This window comes from Plectropomus leopardus, chromosome 20 (genome assembly GCF_026936395.1).
Source record: "Plectropomus leopardus strain MGB_pleo_1.0 chromosome 20, ASM2693639v1, whole genome shotgun sequence".
NCBI classification, from domain to species: Eukaryota; Metazoa; Chordata; class Actinopteri; order Perciformes; family Serranidae; genus Plectropomus; species Plectropomus leopardus.
In genome coordinates, this window is record NC_142195.1 from 27,209,872 (window position 1) to 27,227,464 (window position 17,593).

General features: G+C 38.5%; 1 protein-coding gene across 1 annotated transcript; it reads right to left on the bottom strand.

The window, feature by feature from the left end:
- Positions 1–21: 21 nt before the first annotated feature.
- LOC121963691 (3-hydroxy-3-methylglutaryl-coenzyme A reductase-like) lies at positions 22–14,910 on the bottom strand. Its single transcript, XM_088071308.1, has 20 exons — positions 14,772–14,910; positions 13,303–13,505; positions 13,073–13,184; positions 12,886–12,973; positions 11,845–11,929; positions 11,623–11,728; positions 10,596–10,702; positions 10,383–10,502; positions 9,356–9,489; positions 8,985–9,262; positions 8,719–8,861; positions 7,823–8,017; positions 7,535–7,693; positions 6,463–6,620; positions 5,070–5,175; positions 4,773–4,943; positions 3,765–3,905; positions 3,502–3,660; positions 2,530–2,684; positions 22–2,444 (listed from the first exon to the last, which is right to left on the bottom strand). Exons 2-20 carry the CDS (start codon positions 13,462–13,464, stop codon positions 2,390–2,392), a joined length of 2,634 nt encoding a protein of 877 aa, XP_087927434.1. The 5' UTR covers positions 13,465–13,505; positions 14,772–14,910; the 3' UTR covers positions 22–2,389.
- Between the last annotated feature and the right edge of the window lie 2,683 nt (positions 14,911–17,593).

Here is a 17,593-nt window from a genome sequence, read left to right on the forward strand (position 1 = left end):
GACAACCGAGACATCGTCACGTAGTGTTATTCTTTTAATTTAATTTAATTTAAATAAAACATAGTACAATCTTTTCAATTTTATAGCTTAAAGGTACAGTTAACCCCAGTGTCAAAAATGCGTATTTTTCCTCTTATTTGTTGTTATATTTATTAGTTTAAATTATTTTGGTGAGTTTCAGAGCGTTGGACATATCGACCGTAGAGACGTCCGTCCTCTCTCCAACGTAATGGAATTATTTGGAACTTGGCTTTTTGTGCTCAGAGACACAAAATATATATTTTCATATATTAAATATTAATATAGTATATTCAGACATCATTAACAATCTTTTTAACCCTTTGAAGACTCAGCAAATTGTGAAATTGGGGGAAAAAAAAAGAAAATAACCAACTTGTCAAGAAATGTCCCAAACATTGCAAGAAATTAGTAAAAGGTGAAAAGAAAATAACCTAAAAATTATTTTAAAAATAAAAGGGGGAGTATCATTGGGAAAACTACAAAAAAATTTAGTCAACAATGTCCAGAAAACTATTTTTCAAATTATTTTATTTTTATACTTTAAACTTTTAAGTTCTTAAAAAAAAGAAATTTAAAAAATAAAATAAAATAAAAAAATATATATATATATAAAATAAAATGTAAAAAATCAGCACATGTTAAAGACATTTTCTTGTTTTTTTTTTGTTAGTTATTTTCAGGTAATTTTCTTTTAATTTTTTGACAGTTTTTAAAGAAAATCAAACTATTTTGCTCAAGTTTCAAAGGGTTCCTCTACACAGCGATGTGGTTGTTTGGGTGAAATTCGGTACAAAGAAAATAGTTCCTACATGAACCTGCTCACATTGAGGTCTGTGTCGTCTCTACGGCCGATAACACCGCAACTCACACCAAAACGATGACGACCGATAAATCACGCTGAAGAAAAACATGCAGTTTTGATTTTGAGGTGAACTGAACTTTAAAATTGGATATTTTATCTAGAACATGCTAAGGCTCAACTTCTCTGTAAGGCCACGACCGAGCTTCAGTGCTTCAACAAAAAGGACAAAAAAAACCTGCATCATCTGCAGTCAGCGACGCCTTTAACCTCCAACATGCCGATAAACCCTCCAGTCACTCACACACACATAAGAAGAATAATATCGATAATAATAATGTACCATTAAAGTCCGTTAAACGAGTTGATATGGCTTTGATTTCCCCGTCAGCCTCTGCAGTATACACAGTATACAGGAGCTCCGAAAAGCCTCCCTCCAGACTCTCAGAGCTCGGCAACCAGACTGTGAATTTAGCGTACACGTCAAAGCGACAAAATGCACATTAACACGGAGCGAGAGAGACGAGCAGACGGACGGAGACGCTCTGTGTCGTTTGTTAAAAAATTACTTTTCCGTTTTTACAGAAAGAGAAAAGCGCAGAAAAAAGCGACATTGGGCGCCCGTAGAGTCGAAGGTACTGCTTTCAATTTTGAATGTAAACGGCGACCTCGCTGAGTCGCGTCTAAAAATGGAGGAAAAAAACGATAACTAATCGTCTTTCTTGGCTGTAACAAACAAAAACCGACATATGTGCGCCGCACAAGTTGTGAAAAAATAAATTTGGCGAAACTCTACATCCGTTACGGCTCCGATAAAGCCAAAAATACATTCAAAGTGGGCTCGCCAGCTTGTAACGATGTTTATGGAGTTTTTGGACGCAGAGGCACGATGACCTGCGACACCTGCAGAGTCTACCGTAGTTTTACTTTGAGCACAAAATCATTTGGCAAAAAATATTTGTAGAAACGTGCAGCATTATCAGAAAAAAGCGGAAATGCTCGGGAGCGAGGCTTTAAATCAGCGCTGATTCAGGACGACACATTTGGGCAGAAAGTTGGCGTTTAAAGTTTAGCGAATTTCACCTGCAGCATTAACAGCTGCGTCTGCAGCGAAGCTCAGATCCTCGCGGAAAAACGCGTCACAGCTGCGTTTTAAATGGAAAACGTCGAAGAATGAATCTGGAAGTTGAATCTTTCTGGTTCGTGTTCGGAGGACGGATTTGCTTTTGGCTGGTCGACTCTTTAGAGGCACAGGAAACTCGCTCAGGACTGATTTTACCGAAACAAACCCCGTCAATAATTCACATTAAGATCGGCACCAACAACAAAAACACGACCGTTAAGTTCGGCCGCAGACAAATGGCACAAAGTCAGCGTAACATCCCGACTCGGAAAGTCTTAGTGCAGTCAGCGAGTCTTCAGCTCGTTAGTCCGTTTTTAGTCTTAAACACGTGGACGACCCTCAGGACTCCCTTCAGACACGCGTCATTAGGAGACAGTTCAGTCCTCTCGGTTCTCACCCTCAGCTTTTCCCGCAGCTCTCGTTCCGCCGGTCCGGACCGCCGTCTGTCACGCAGCTTTCTCCGACTTCGACGACGGCGTTTCCGACACGTTTGTCGCAGATCTGAGAGAAACAGAACAAAAGTCAGAAATCACAAAGAAAACTTCGAATGTTTTCAAACCACGAAGAAAAGCGGTGATTATCTGACCTGTTGTGGGTCATGTGGCTTTTGACGAGGTGTCCGGCGGCGAGGGCGGCCATCAGCGAGAGCTCGCCCGCCAGCACGGTGGCACAAACCACACGCGCCAGCTGACGGGCGTTTTCACCCGGCTGGTTGGAGCTGCTCCCCTGGACTCCGAGCATCTAAAAACACGAAAACGGTGTAACTCATCCATTTATACCGACTCACGTCAGGATCACACTGTTTTTAATCGATATAATTTAAATATGGAGGTCGATGTTACTGCTCACTGTCGCAATATTTTAAGCCTATATCACGATACATGACGTATATTTCAATATTTTTAAATTTCCTTCAAACTAATGTTTGAAGTAACTATTAAATACAAAACGATCGAAACTGCAATTTTATATCTCACCCAAGTCGAGATACCTGCAGTATATTCGATATATCACCCGACCCTGAGGTAGTACTTTTATTTTGGTAATCTACACTTGATGTCACATCATTATGATTTTTAATAAAAAACATAAGTGAGAAACCTGCTCAAATATCAACTCAAATTCAGCGCCAAAAAAGTTTTAAAAAAATGCAAAAAACATCGAAACACAATACTTTAAAAAACTGCAATACAGATCAAATCAGCACACAAATATCAAAGTATTGAACTGAATATTAGTTCAATAATATTGCTCCAGCCTGCACATCTATATATGCATATTTTTTTGTTAATTTATGTTCAGCACATTTTTATTGTGTAAATTTCCAGTTATCTAAAGAAAGATATTATATATAATAATTTATTGTCAATAAAAGAAATGTTTTTTCTTCTTCATTCCTCTGGGAAACGATTAAAAAATAAAGGACACGAACACGTTTGCACAGAACGTTACGCAGGTGTGACAGGTGAGTTAATGGAGCTAACGGAGCTAATGGAGCAAATGGAGCTAATGGAGCTAACGGAGCTAACGGAGCTAACACGGGTGACGGGGGCGTTACCTGCAGACAGGCCTGCTGAGGCGCCAGGTTGGTGCCTCCTCCCACAGTTCCCAGCTCGATGCTCGGCATGGTGCAGCTGATGTACAGATCCTCCCCCTCCGGACCGGCGGGCTCCATCTGAGTGATGCAGTTCGAGCTCCCCACCGTCTGAGCCGGGTCCTGAAACGACCGCGGCGTCACTCAGGAGGAGCCGTGACGCACTGAGCAGCGTCACAGAAAGTACAGACGCTTTCTATCACTGATACAGAAATGATGTTTTTTACCTGTCCACAGGCGATGTAGATGGCCGCTACGATGTTGGCGGCGTGAGCGTTAAAGCCCCCGATGCTGCCGGCCATAGCCGAGCCCACCAGGTTCTTATTGACGTTCAGCTCGATCAGAGCGGCCGAGCTGGTTTTCAGCACCTGCAGAGACGTCAGCAGGATGTTTTAGTGACAAATGTATGATTTTACAAAAAAATAAAGTGTAATAAGCGCTCTGAAACCTGGATCAGATGCTTTGAAAAATATTAAAACATTTAAAGCCTGAGAAAATACGTCCTCAATGAGCAACTTGGCAGAGAAATGTTCAACAAATTTCAAGAAATTAGTCCATTACATTACATTTTTTATTTTTATTTGGCTATAGTTTTTTTTTTTAATTTTTAGCAAAATTTTAGCTAATTTTCTTTTATTATTATTGCTAATTTTTAGGTATTTTTTTCTTATGTTTTACTTTTTTGTGCAAATTTTGGGTAATTTTCTTATGTTATTTTGGGAATTTTAATGTAATTTTCTTATTTTTTTATGCTAATTTTAGAAACATTTCTTATATTTTATGCAAATTTTGCAAAATTTTCTTCTGCTTCTTTGCAATTTTTTAGTTAATTTTCTTAAAAAATACCCTTTTGCAAAAAAAAGGAAATTTTTAAAAAGGAAAAAGGAAATTTTCCTTTTATACTTTTTCCTTTTTTTTGATGCATATTTTTAGGTAATTTTCTAATGTTTTTTGGGTTTTTTGGCAAAATTTCAGGCAATTATCTAATACTATTTTTACTAACTTTTGGGTAATTTTCTTATACATTCTTAATGCAAATTTTTTAGGTAATTTTCTCATACTTTTTAACCCCCCCCAGTTTTGGGTCATTTCTTTGCTCACTGCCTTCTTCCAATGCTTTTCAAAGAAATCAATTTTCTAAGGTCTGACTTTGGTCTGATGTCTGGTTTTAGGAAGTCAGCGGGCGAATTCCACTGTTACAACAAACGGAGCAGTTTGGTTTGAGCCGTCTTTACCTCTCGGACCACCTTGGCAGGGACGGTGGCCTCGCACACGGCAGACTTCCCCCGACCCAGGATCCAGTTCACGGCGGCGGACTTCTTGTCGGTGCAGTAGTTTCCGCTGACCGACAGCACCTCGACGTCGGGATGCTGCTGCTGCAGCGTGAGCAGAGCCTGCTCCGTACCCTGGAAACACACAGACACCTTTCAGCACGTACAGACCCGCAGAGTCCAGAAACCGCCGTCTGCGGACCCCAGAAAGGAGCTCACTGTGTGCGGCGGCGCTGACCGCGGCCCACGATGTGGTCGTACCTTGGAGAGCATGTTCATGCCCATGGCGTCCCCCGTCTGAGACTGGAAGCGAATGTACAAGTTCCTCCCGGCTAAACCCACCAGCAGCTTCTCCAGACGAGCAAACCTACGAGAACGAAAACATTCACGATCCGTTTGTCCTCAAACACGACGGAAACGTTTGAAGCTCTGACCAAAGGAAATGATTAAAGACTTTATTATTTTATCGGTGTTTTTTTGCTGTCACTGGCTGCCTGTTAAAGGTGAAACGATCCATCGATCTTCAATGATCAGTCAAACTATTTAATCGTGAAAACATCGTCTTTAGGGTACAACTTTATTTTGAAATTCTTTGTCCAGCGGCAGGCAGACAACGACCCGCAGTCGAGAAAAAGACGGTAAAGAGAGCGTTCTTTAACTGGGAATAAATCGGGAGTCTGAAAATATTTCGATTTTGGAAAAAGTGTCAACAGACACAATCGCTGTAAACAACGCTGTTTAGTTTGAATCTGAGCAGAAAATAAACACACGAGCTGAAGCTCAAACTTTATTTTTGTTCTGTTTTTTTTACACCGTGGTATCAAATTCAGTATCGAGCATCGCGTAAATTCGGTGGATTCGGTACCAACAACTAGATTCTTGCTATCGTGACAAACTTGCAAAAAAACGCTTGTTTTGTTTCTGAAGCTTCAAAGTTATTATTGAGCTTTTTAATACTTCTGTTAAAGATATTTAACCATCATTACTTTATTTCTGTTTCCTGATGTTGTTAGTTTGGGTTGTTATTGATATTTTTGTTTTGTAATTGTTTGTCTCTTGTTTAATTCTTCTTTAAATTTTGTCTGGCTTTAATTTGGCGTTTTTGTTTCTCTTATAGTTACGTCGCCTCTGTAAAAAAAACGCGTTTTGCTTTCATCATCCTTATTATAGTTACATTTTCACACTTTACATTTTTGTCTATTTCAGTATTTCACATTTACGTCTGCACACTTAGATACCGAGCATATTTACATCCTATTTTAAAATACTGTGCTCTTGGTTTGCTCTCACTGTATTTATGTCTAATATTCTTACACGCTGGTGTTGATTCTTATTTCTTCCGCTTTAATTGTCTTTATGTTGGATCAGAGCGACTGTAACGAACCTCAAATTTCCCCCAGATCAATAAAGTATTTCTGATTATAAACTTTAAGGTGCTTTGTACATTTTTATCACTATTACTAGTAGTAGTAGTATTAAATGGGGATATGATAGTGTTTTGTATCGATATGATATTGCATCATGATTAAATTAGTTTGATTTACCGCCCAGCGAAAATATTCTAAATATAGAATAAACTTTAACTGGTGCAGATTTTTTTTTTAGGTTTCTAAAAACTAACGTCGTTGCTCAGCGTTTTTTCATTTCCACCGACCTGCTGGTCTGGTCGAAGGCCTCTTTGAGGATGCTGAATCCGTCCGAGGTCTCGAGCCAGACTTTGACCTCTGCGGCCCGGCACGCCGAGGGCAGCCTCACCACAGGACCCCGGGTCATACTGTCCGCCAGGATCCTGCTGCGGCAACCCCCGCTCAGCTGCACCGGAAGAGATAAGAGAGTCAGCACAATAACACACACACACACACACACACACACACACACACACACACACACACACACCAAAAAACCCTAACCCTAACACTAACCCAACAACAAATACAACACACACACACACACACACACACACACACACACACACCAAAAAACCCTAACCCTCACACTAACCCAACAACAAATACAACACACACACACACACACACACACACACACACACACACACACACACAGCCAACAGCAGACAGAGGCAGATATAATAATAATAACAATAATAATAATAATAATATATTAGTTTTCATGGCTGATACCGGCTGTTAGTACTTAATGAGACTGATAATCGATATTTGGACTCATATACATTTACAATAAAAATGAAAATATTTGTCCAAATGTAGAATTTGCAAACTCCAACACAAAACTTTTATGTTGTTTAGTAAAAACTGAAAAATGTCACCATCATCTAAAGCAAGTTCCCTGCAGCTATTTTCTTTTATAAAACTCAGTGAAAATGTAAATAAAAAACTAATGATTAAAATTATCTCCTGGAGGTTTTACAAAGTAAAAGTTCCTCCTCGCTGACACTTTGTTTGCATGTCTTGCCGACTGTTTTCCCTGGTGACGGCCGAGTGTAACGTGCACGCCTTCTCATTAATTATTAAATTCACTGCCGATCATTAAAATAAAATGCTGATACAGCTCACATAATCAGCAAAATACCAAAAATCAGCTCACATAATCAGCCAGGCCAACAATCCTAATAATAATAATAATTATCTTTATTTCAAACCTAAAAACAAAGTGCTTCCCAGATTAAAAGATTAACAGCATAAAAATAAAATAAACGCTTCTTGTAGCCTCACACAGAATCAAAGTGAAAAGACTTCCTCACTTACAGAAAGCGCTCGGCAGCCTCTGTTGGTGCTCGCCACCAGGCAGCCCTCTGTGGTCGCCAGAGGAACGTAAAACGTCTTCTCGTCCAACAGAAGAGGACCGGCCGCTCCCACCGGCACCGGCATGTAGCCGATGACGTTCTCACAGCAGGTGCCCATCACCTACAACAACAACAACACAGCATCAGACAGGCTGGAATAAAAATGACGACAGAAACATTTTATTTATTGAAAAATTAAGAAAATCCGCGTCGATTTGACACCGTCGGACGTTAAAGACGCTGCTGATACCTTTGAATAGTCGTAGTCTTTATAAGGCAGAGAAGCTAAAGCAGAGACAACGGGCAGTTTGGGTGACAACATCTCCCTCCTGATGGCCACGCCCCTCTCTGGGGTCTCCAGGACGGCCTCCAGTTTATAATTCAGGATATTTCGGGAGGTCACCAGACTCATCACCTCTCTATCAGTCAGAAAACGAGCCCCCCTCTGAAAAAACACGAGCAGAGCAGTGATTCATCAAACCTTCACACAGACACTGAAACAGGGCTCATACAGACATTTCAAAATTAAATTCAAGAACTTTTTCGACGGAATTCGAGTGGATTCGCTGCAGAGCTGCCTGCTGCTATGACAACTGCATTCCCAAAATTCAGTGCCAACACTCCTCTAATCTATGGAGCACGTGCAACATAAACACGGTCCTTCAAATACTTCACAATAAAAAGCCTCATGTTAACAACTGACGGCTTTCTGTCGATATAAACGTAGTCAGGGGGCTTTTATTTTGAAACAGGAAATGCTGAATTAAAAATACACTGAAACTGTAGTGAGAGGTGGTACACCTGTTAATATGATCATCAAAAAATTTTCATTTTTTGCTCAAAGTGCACGCATCGTTTGAAACAAGAAGGCGAGACTCATTTTTTACGTGTTTTGCAGCAGCACTGTTGACACAGGCAGCGTAAACAAACAAACAAACAAACAAACAAACAAACAAACAAAAATGAAATCCTCAGCAAACCAGAACCAGGATCAAAGACAAATGTCATTTCGTTTTTTTAAAACTTTGTTTAAAAAATGACTAATAAATCTATCTTCGACTTCCACTTTTTAAGCACTTTGTTAAAAAAATGACATTTTTAACATTTTCCAGTATTTGATTTTTTCCATCCGCTCTGGCGTCTTACCTGAGGATCTGAGAGGACGGCCATGCACTCCTCCAGCGGCCGGACCTCTGAATTTAAGTCACATTGAGGTGTCGGAGCGAGAAAGTTCCCAAAACATGAAACACAGGGGCCGCTGTCCACTGCTGGACGCTGAGTCGTCTCCGCTGTAGAGTTATCACGAAAAACAAGAGTCACACCACGCAACAAGGCAGATACACGAGAGATTTTGTTTTTTAATCTGACCGTTCAGACATTAAAAAGCTTACAGAAATAACTACAAGCCTCACCTTTCTGTCCGCACGCCGTGTCCACCTCGGGGGACAGGTGAGAGTCCGAGACAGCTGGTGAGGCAGGGCTGGTTGCTAAGGGGCCGTTGACGGTTGCGTGGGCTTTCGGGGCCGGGAAGTCCCTCCTGCAGCAGTCGTCTGATAATCTGGGCTGAGGAGAGCTGATGATGGGACTCATGAGGGACAGCGAGGACTCCGTCTCCGTCTGCTCGAAGAAGACGTATTTCACGGCCAGCAGCAGCGCGAGACCGAGAGTTATGACCTGCTCCAGGTCCATACTGAGGGACGAAGACGGGAGACACGCATCGGTAAGTCACCGCGCTGGAGTCAATAACTGAAAAAACCTGTTTATGGAACGAGAAATGTTTCACCTGCTGAGCTTCAGGGGCCACGTGCTGCCGCCAGAGTCCAGCCTGTTCGCCACGGGCCCCTCCACCGAGCGATTCTGACCCGGGTGCTCAGCTGCGAGTCGAGTGTGAGCGTGAACCAGAGCCAGGCCCAGAGACTGAGGAGCACATCGGGAAACACACGGCCGCCTCAGGTCATTTACATAATCAATTAGTCTTAAAAATCCACCTTTTTATTTTTTCCTTGCTTCTGCTTTGTTTCTCTTTAATTGTTTCTCATTCTGTTTTGTTTTTGTTTTTAACTTGCGTTTATATTTTATTTTATTATTTTTTTTACTGTTTTGTCATAGTTGCATTTTTTTGTGCTCTAAACGGGAGCTTTCTGTGTTCGTAGTATTGAAGTTAGACATGAAAAGTATGTGAGTTTAATGTGAACATCTCCTACATGTTATGTGTTGTCTTTATGGTGAATAAAAAAAAAGTAAAAAAATATATATCCACATGTAGACTACATACGATATCGTCCATGTGCAATTATTGATGTTTTTTTTGTTTAAATATTTGTATTTTATAGATAATCTGGATCTCACAATAAGTTTATGTTGTTTACAAACTAAAGAGTAAAAATGTTTTTTGTTCAGTTTTACCTGAATATTTGAAGCTGAACTACATTATGTTGACATATTTATTTTGAAAAGCAAACTCTACTTTTTTAGTCTGGCTTTTAATTGAACTTTACCCTATTTATTCATTTATTTATTTACTATAAATTTATACAATTAAGTCTGTTTTAATGTTTTACTAGAAAGTATGTCATTTTATTTTTTGAACCATTTTAATCTATAATTCTACTTTGTGCTGTTATCGTTTCATTATTAGCTACAATTGAGAGCATTGTTTATTTTTATAATTTTATAATTTATTATAATTATTTTATTTATTTGAAATCTTTTATCTACAGGTTTCAGCCTGCTTCACTTACAGTCGCATTTCTTCTGTACAGTTTTCAAATGTATAGTTTCCATCTGTGGCAGCTGGATACGTTTCTCACCATGATCATTTTAACCCTTTGGGTGACAGGATTGGGCTTGTTGTCCTCTTCTTCAGCCAGCACTCGAGCGAAGTGGCTCAGCTGCCAGATCGGACGACCTTCACGACTTTCTCTGGACAGCTACACACACAGATACGCCGCATGAGCACACACACAAAACCCTGGAGCTCATTTCAGACTCTAACGCTCCCAAACGTTACTTATCGTCCTCACCTCCAGGACCAGGGACACACACGCAGGGAAGAAGGTCATGAAGACAAAGTAGTTGGCGAGGACGGACATACAGCCAAAACAACACATGATCTCTAACTGAGGCACACCTGGAAAACAACAAACACAGCAGTTATTTCATGTTTCACTCAATTCACCACCAGAGTGTTTAAGATAATATTTTAAGGGTATGTACATTACTTTTTTAACCTTGGCGATTTTTCCCATGTTTTTTTGCCTATGTGACTGATGGGAACGACACTTTTAGAAACTGTTCCAGTATTGAGCAAAACAAGCTGCAACGTAACCACCTGGAGTATTATTGTCAATTTATGTCCCCCAAAAGTGCTAAATGTTGCTGCAGACAAGCTCATATTATTATTGTTAGTGACTGATCAGATTATTTTAAGGATTTCTACAGAGATGAACCTTTTGTTTAACCAGAAACAGCCATCGTCAAACCCACCAGACTCCATTTACACATACAGTCATTTAAGCGTGTGCGTAATTTTACATCTAAATTGGTGAACTCAGGGTTAATTTCAATCAAACCAGAGTTTGTGAAAGCTGAAATGGTGAAAAAAACAACAGCTTTTGTACGTTTTGTTTTCTTTATGTGCACTTTGAATGAAGTGAATTTTACATTAATTAATTAATTAATATAACAATAATAATAATAATAATTAATAAATTTGTATTTATTTAAATGGAGTTTGGTGGGTATTGCAACACAGATTTCAGGGCTGTTTTTTCTTAAATAAAAAGCATAAAAAAAGTTTATCACTATAGGGATCTTTTCCATAATGTTGTCAGACGGTTATAACAACAATCTGAGCATATCAGTGGCAAAAAAGCACTTTAAGTGGACAATGACTGACGCTGCAAACATGCCGGACCAATTTAAAAAATGTCGTCTCCACTCCATGGACACAAAAACAAGGGAAAAAATACTGCACCTACCCTTTAATATATGTTTATTACACAAAAAACAGCTGTCTCCTTTTCAGAAAAAAAAGTTACTGCTCCTCACCTGACATGGTCCCAATGCCAATAACGAGACACTCGACCAGAGCGTCCAGGGTGAAGGTGGGACCCAGGATGGCCATGCCCTGAGAGATGTTCTCCCTCACCTCCTCCTGGGAACAAGACACGAGATCATAAATCAGTGACACCAAAACGACCTCATGACTATTAACAGATTTTATTTCAGTTACAATTCAGATATACGTCAAAACAAGCTTCCTGACGTTACCTGAGAGTTTGAGCTGAGTGCAAATTTGGCCAATGCACAGGCTTTGGAGAGGTCAATGAGCAGGAGGAAGAACGGCAGCGCTTCACTGCAGGACAAGAGACAAACGTCAGTCCGAGACACGGCGTCTTATTTCACTGCAGAAGCTTGTCTACACTGTTGAAAAGCTGAAAGATTCTTCTTACGGGTGTCAACTGTGCAAATGTTCAACGGTAAGATGTCTCTGGTGATATTTTCTATAGCTCTTTTCAATCAAATGGGTTTTTGTCATGATGTCACTGTTTTTAGATGGAAAACAAAACAAAACTGAATATTTTCAGCATGCAAAGTAGATTTTTTTAACAGTAAAATACAGTAAAAGTGACAAAATTTCAAGGCAAAAGCCCAGAATGACACCAAGAAATGATACAATGCCTGTTTTTATGCTTCGATGGCCGTGGGACCAAAAACTGCGCTTTGAATGAGTTTCAGCTGTGTGTTTTTTGCAGTTAACTGTGTAAATGTCACCATTTTAATTACAAGTTGTATTTTAGACTTATTGTAGGAGCTGCGCTGGAAAGTCCAGGATTAAACAAAAATACACAGTCTTGCCAAAATGTTTGCCATAAGCATGAACACAGCCAAAATCAACCAAAAAAATTAAAACTGAGAAACGTGAAAATGTGCCCGTCTCAAGCGATCCCGATGTACTGAAGATGAATTTACAAAATGCAGATGTAAATAATCTTTGACTGAAGCTTCATCCCTTCTGATGACTTTTAATTTATTAGTGAACACAGCCTAAATTATAAAAAAAAAAGAAAATAATGAAAATTGTGTAAAATAAGCCAAATAGTTCCTAAAGTTAAACAAATACATAATAATAATAATAAATGATCAAACAAGCATGTTTTGAGAGTTAATCTTTAGGATTCATCACCAAAGACAGGCCGTCATCAATCTAAGACATCGAGCAGGTTGTAATAAAGACGCAAACTGGTGCCACGCTGAGCCAGTTCAGCTCATGTTTATGGAAAACTGTACTCAGAGCATTTAATCACTCACTTTAGACCCGTCAGCTCCTTCCCAAAGAAGTGGATGACCACCGTGCTGAAGACGAAGCTGGAAAACACCGTGAACAAACCCGCAATACCTGTAGGAAAAGGAAAATGTTGAGAGTTTAAAATACTCTAGTAAAGCTGTGACCATTAAATTCACACGTAAACAAGCCTTAACATCCTGTCATACTGACCCAGTATATATTTAGAGCCCAGTTGCCGCAGATTCTTGAACTGGAAATAGATATAAACGATGGCCGTGCAGCGCGTGATTGTTAGGATGATGACGTCACTGCTGTGGATTTTCTGTAAGAAAACAGGAACGGACAGATTTTCTTGTTAACTTTTTTCGAGCAAAGTCTTTTCTGCATCTAAAATGAGCCGCCACACCCACGGCAGCCTCCTCTCACACTGACGGCCTCACCTCCTCCACTTTAGGGCACTCGTTCCAGGTGCACATCTGGCTGCTGGTCGCCAGGTTGTTCATCGACACGAGGCAGACGGTGAGAGCGAGGGTGCCCACGATCACCTCCCACGGGTGGGAGGCCACCAGCAGGCCGTGGAGCCTAAAAAGCCGCGCCAACATGGTCTCAGGATGCCGTCCTGCTGTCTAAGTCACAGCCTAACCTGTTAAAAAAGGAGAACATCATGAAGTCTTTCCCAATCAACAACACAAGATGCAATATTAACCCCTTGAAACCTGGACTGACATCAGTTTTTTTGTGCTCTGCTAAGATGCTTTTCACAAGCTATTTCGGCCCTAAAACCTACGCAAAATGATTTGATTTCTTTTGAAAACATGAGGAAAACTGCCAATGAGCAACTTTGCAAGAAAAGTCCTACAAAGTCCAATATATTAGTAAAAGATGAAGAGAAAGTGAACTGAAAATCTGTTTTTTTAAGAGGAAATTTCGACAGATTCTATGGAAAATACAATGAAAAATATATGTGTAATTATTATACCACATATTCAAAACCTTGACACATAAACAAATGTATACATATTTTTTAAAAAGATTTTTGTGTCATGTTTTTGTTGTTGATTTTCTTATTTCCAGGTTTGTTACTTTTTTTCCCTGCTAATTTTTGGGCCATGTCTTGAAAAGTTGCTAGTTGCTTTCACCATTATTTTAAATCGAAGTCGGGTTAATATACTCAGGTTATTAAGGGTTAATTAGCACGCTTATGAGATATACTTTTGAGTTTTAATCAAAAAGTACTCGCTATAATGAATTAATTAGGCAATAATGGCAAACGAAAGCGAAACTGCCTTTAAGTTTGGCTAACAGCTACTTTTGTTTTTGCTTTCACATTTAGATAAGTTTCTTTTTTGTAACTAATTCCCTGCTGATGTTTAGATCTTGTCTCGCTCATTGCTTTTTACTATTATGTTAGAAAGAGGCTATTTACTCAAGTTATAACGGGTTAATAAGCAAGCTTATAGTGTAGTTTTAATCAAAAAGTAGTTACTGTAATGGATTAATTAGGCAATAATGGCAAACGAAAGCAAAACAACTGTCTATATGATACGCTAACAGCTACTGAACGAATACATAACGCCAATAGTTAGCTTCATCTGTGTGGCTAACTACCGTCAAAGGAAAATATAAGCTCAAAATGTGCCGACTCACTGAAATGTACATTGCAACCACAATAAATCAAGGCTATATGTGGCTTTAAAACACACGTGGAAGTTTAATATCACGATAGTGAGCTGTACATTAGCGTTAGCATTAGCTACACTGGGGGCTAGCGCTAGCCTAGGTTAGCGTTAGCTACATTAGCTGACACACCCGGACAAACTCGCTCAGCCACCAAGGTCACGTCGCAACGTCCGCAGCTTACGAAAACTTTCAGGGATTAAGTGTTTTAAAACGTGTTTAATTCACGTACTTTTAGGTGTAATCTGCGCCGGCGTCAGAGAGTCCTTAACATGATAACTGCGCCTCTTCAGTCCGCTCAGCTAGCTGAGTTCATCCTGATGTGACGACGCACCGACATGGCGACGCGGAAATGCTGACGTCATGTGAGCGTCAACGCATTTACGTCACGGGCGTGGCTATAGGTGACGCAAACGTGAAGGCTTTTTTTTTTAAATGATTAGTATTATTTATTTTAGGAGTTTAACCCGTAGGGTCAGCTTTGATATCACTCACACTCGTACCGCTTCAAAATCAAGTTCTAAAAAATATTATGCAATCATATTATTTTTTTCTACTTTCACGGAGTTCATTTTTTAGCAGCATCGTTCCTAATTATAAATATAAAATATTCAATAATTTTCCGAATTTTTTAAATGCCATATTTTTGTCCTGATGCAACTGTTTTTACATGAAAAAAGTAATATACTACATGTAAAGTAGTTTATTATTATTATTATTATTATTATTATTATTATTATTATTATCATCATCATTATTATCATTACATTATTATTTTTAAAAAACGACATAAAGTGGAAAATAGTAAAGAAAAATAAATAAATACATAAATAAATAAAAGCCCAGACTGACACCCAGAAACAATACGATGCATATTTTTATGCTTTAATTTAAAGTTTGAATGGGTAACAGGGAGACTTCTTTTTTTCTTTTTTTTTTAACCTTAACAGACAATTTAGTTTCCACTGTGTATTTTAGACTTACTGTAGGATCTGAGCTGGAAATTCACAGATTAAACAAAAATACACAATGTTGCCAAAATGTATGCCATATGCATGAACAAAGCTTATGATAGAAAATGTGCAAATGTTTTAATTACAGATAAAAGTTCATGTTGGTTGTGCATTACTAGTGTAATCTTGTTTGTTAGTTTTTTATCAGTTTTATTTTATTTTTTGACAGTAGTAGCCTACCAGTGTGGAATAAGTGGTTTTCTTTCTTTCTACATATGTTTATTTCATTATATTATTTTGTACAATTGTATATTTTGAAAGCTCTGTAGAGTTTAAAAAATATTCTCCTGTCGATTGTCCATCCAGATTTCATCATAATAAAAATATTTCTAAGCAAAACAGTTTGTTATTCAAATGTTATATATTTATCCTGTCTGTGCATCGAGTGCACTGCATACTGTTAGTTATTCAGCCAAATTATTTGGGCTATCTTTATAACTTTCATATTTCAGACTTATGCAAACCACTCCTGTTTATTTCACTGCAGAGCATCACCAGGCCGCTCTGTGCTTTTCATGATCTGTTGACATTTGATTTTAATCTTACTTCTGGCCATTCAAATCAAACTTCCTTCTATAGTGAGGAGGAAGTAGATAACGATTACTCGATGGCCCCAAAGTTCAGACTTTTACAGCGTCGCATTAGTAAAACACACAAAACAGCATATGGACTTCTGCATAAAACACATCATACAAAAAATGGTTTCGCACCACCTCTGTGGCTCATAGTGCACAATCTGAAGTTAGATCTCATTATTAACTGTGTGGTCACACGTCGCTGGAAGTGCTAACATGAGGCAACATTATTTTTTTTGCTGATAATACATGACTGTAAATACCACTAAATAACTTTTAACCCTTTGAAACCTGAGCAACTGGCTTAATTTCTTTCAAAAACACGAAAAAGAGGGCAATGAGCAACCCCAAAAATGAGCAAGAAATTACTAAAAAGTTACAAGAAAATGACTCACAGAAAAGAAAAGTAAAATAATGATAAAGAAAGAAAATAACCTGAAAATGTGCTCAAATAAATTAATACAATTAATGAAATATCATATATAATTTACTATAACCTTATTTAACAGTAGTATTTTACAGCAGCTATGAAGTACAAGATAAACAGCAAAACAACAAAACAAATAGTAAAAAATAGTACGAAATATTAAATAATAAAAAACAAGGTGACAATAATAAAAAACAATAAAAAAAAAACATGGTGCAAAAATAGTAACAAAATATTACAAGGTGCCAACTCAACAGTCTAGAAAAATACATATACACCAACAGCACATGGAGGATAATTGCACTTTTGGTAAAAGTCCAGTTTGGTGTGTATTTCAAATATATTATAACAATACATATATAGTTTTCTCAGTATTTTTCCCTGGTTATTTTATAATTTTCTAACGATTCTTCCGCTCTTTTTTTTTTTAAAGCTAATTTTCAGGTCATTTTTGTGTCACCTTTTACTATTATTTTGCAATTTGTGACACATTTTATGCAACTATTATAGTTGCTGATAGCCTTTTCCTCCATATTTTGAGGTAAATTTCATCATATTTCAGAGGTTTAAATGCTTGTGAAAGGCTTAAAAAAGGTTAAATAGTGTTGAGGTGGTGATAGCCACTAGGGGTCCTCTCTAAGGACCGTTTTTACTTTTTACTTTTTTTGGGGGGGGGGGGTTTTAAAGGTGAATTCTCAAACAGCAGGATGTCTTTTGGAGTTTTATTCCATCACATGCTGATCCCCCAAACATCAGGCTCAAGTAGATCCAAAAGAGCATTCAATTATTATTTGCATGGGAAGATACAAGGCTCAAAATAGCACATCCGTTACTGCAAACTTCCCCTGTAATAATAACAGCTGCCCCCCCGCCTCAACTTTCACACAGGAAGCCAGAAGACAAGGCAATAATCATAAATCATTAAGGGTTAAACTGCCACAACGCTTAACAAGATTATAGCTCCTGTTTAATCTTTGCAGTGTTGATATCTACTTTATTTATTTGCTGATTATTTGCCTCTGGAGTTAAAGTGACTGTG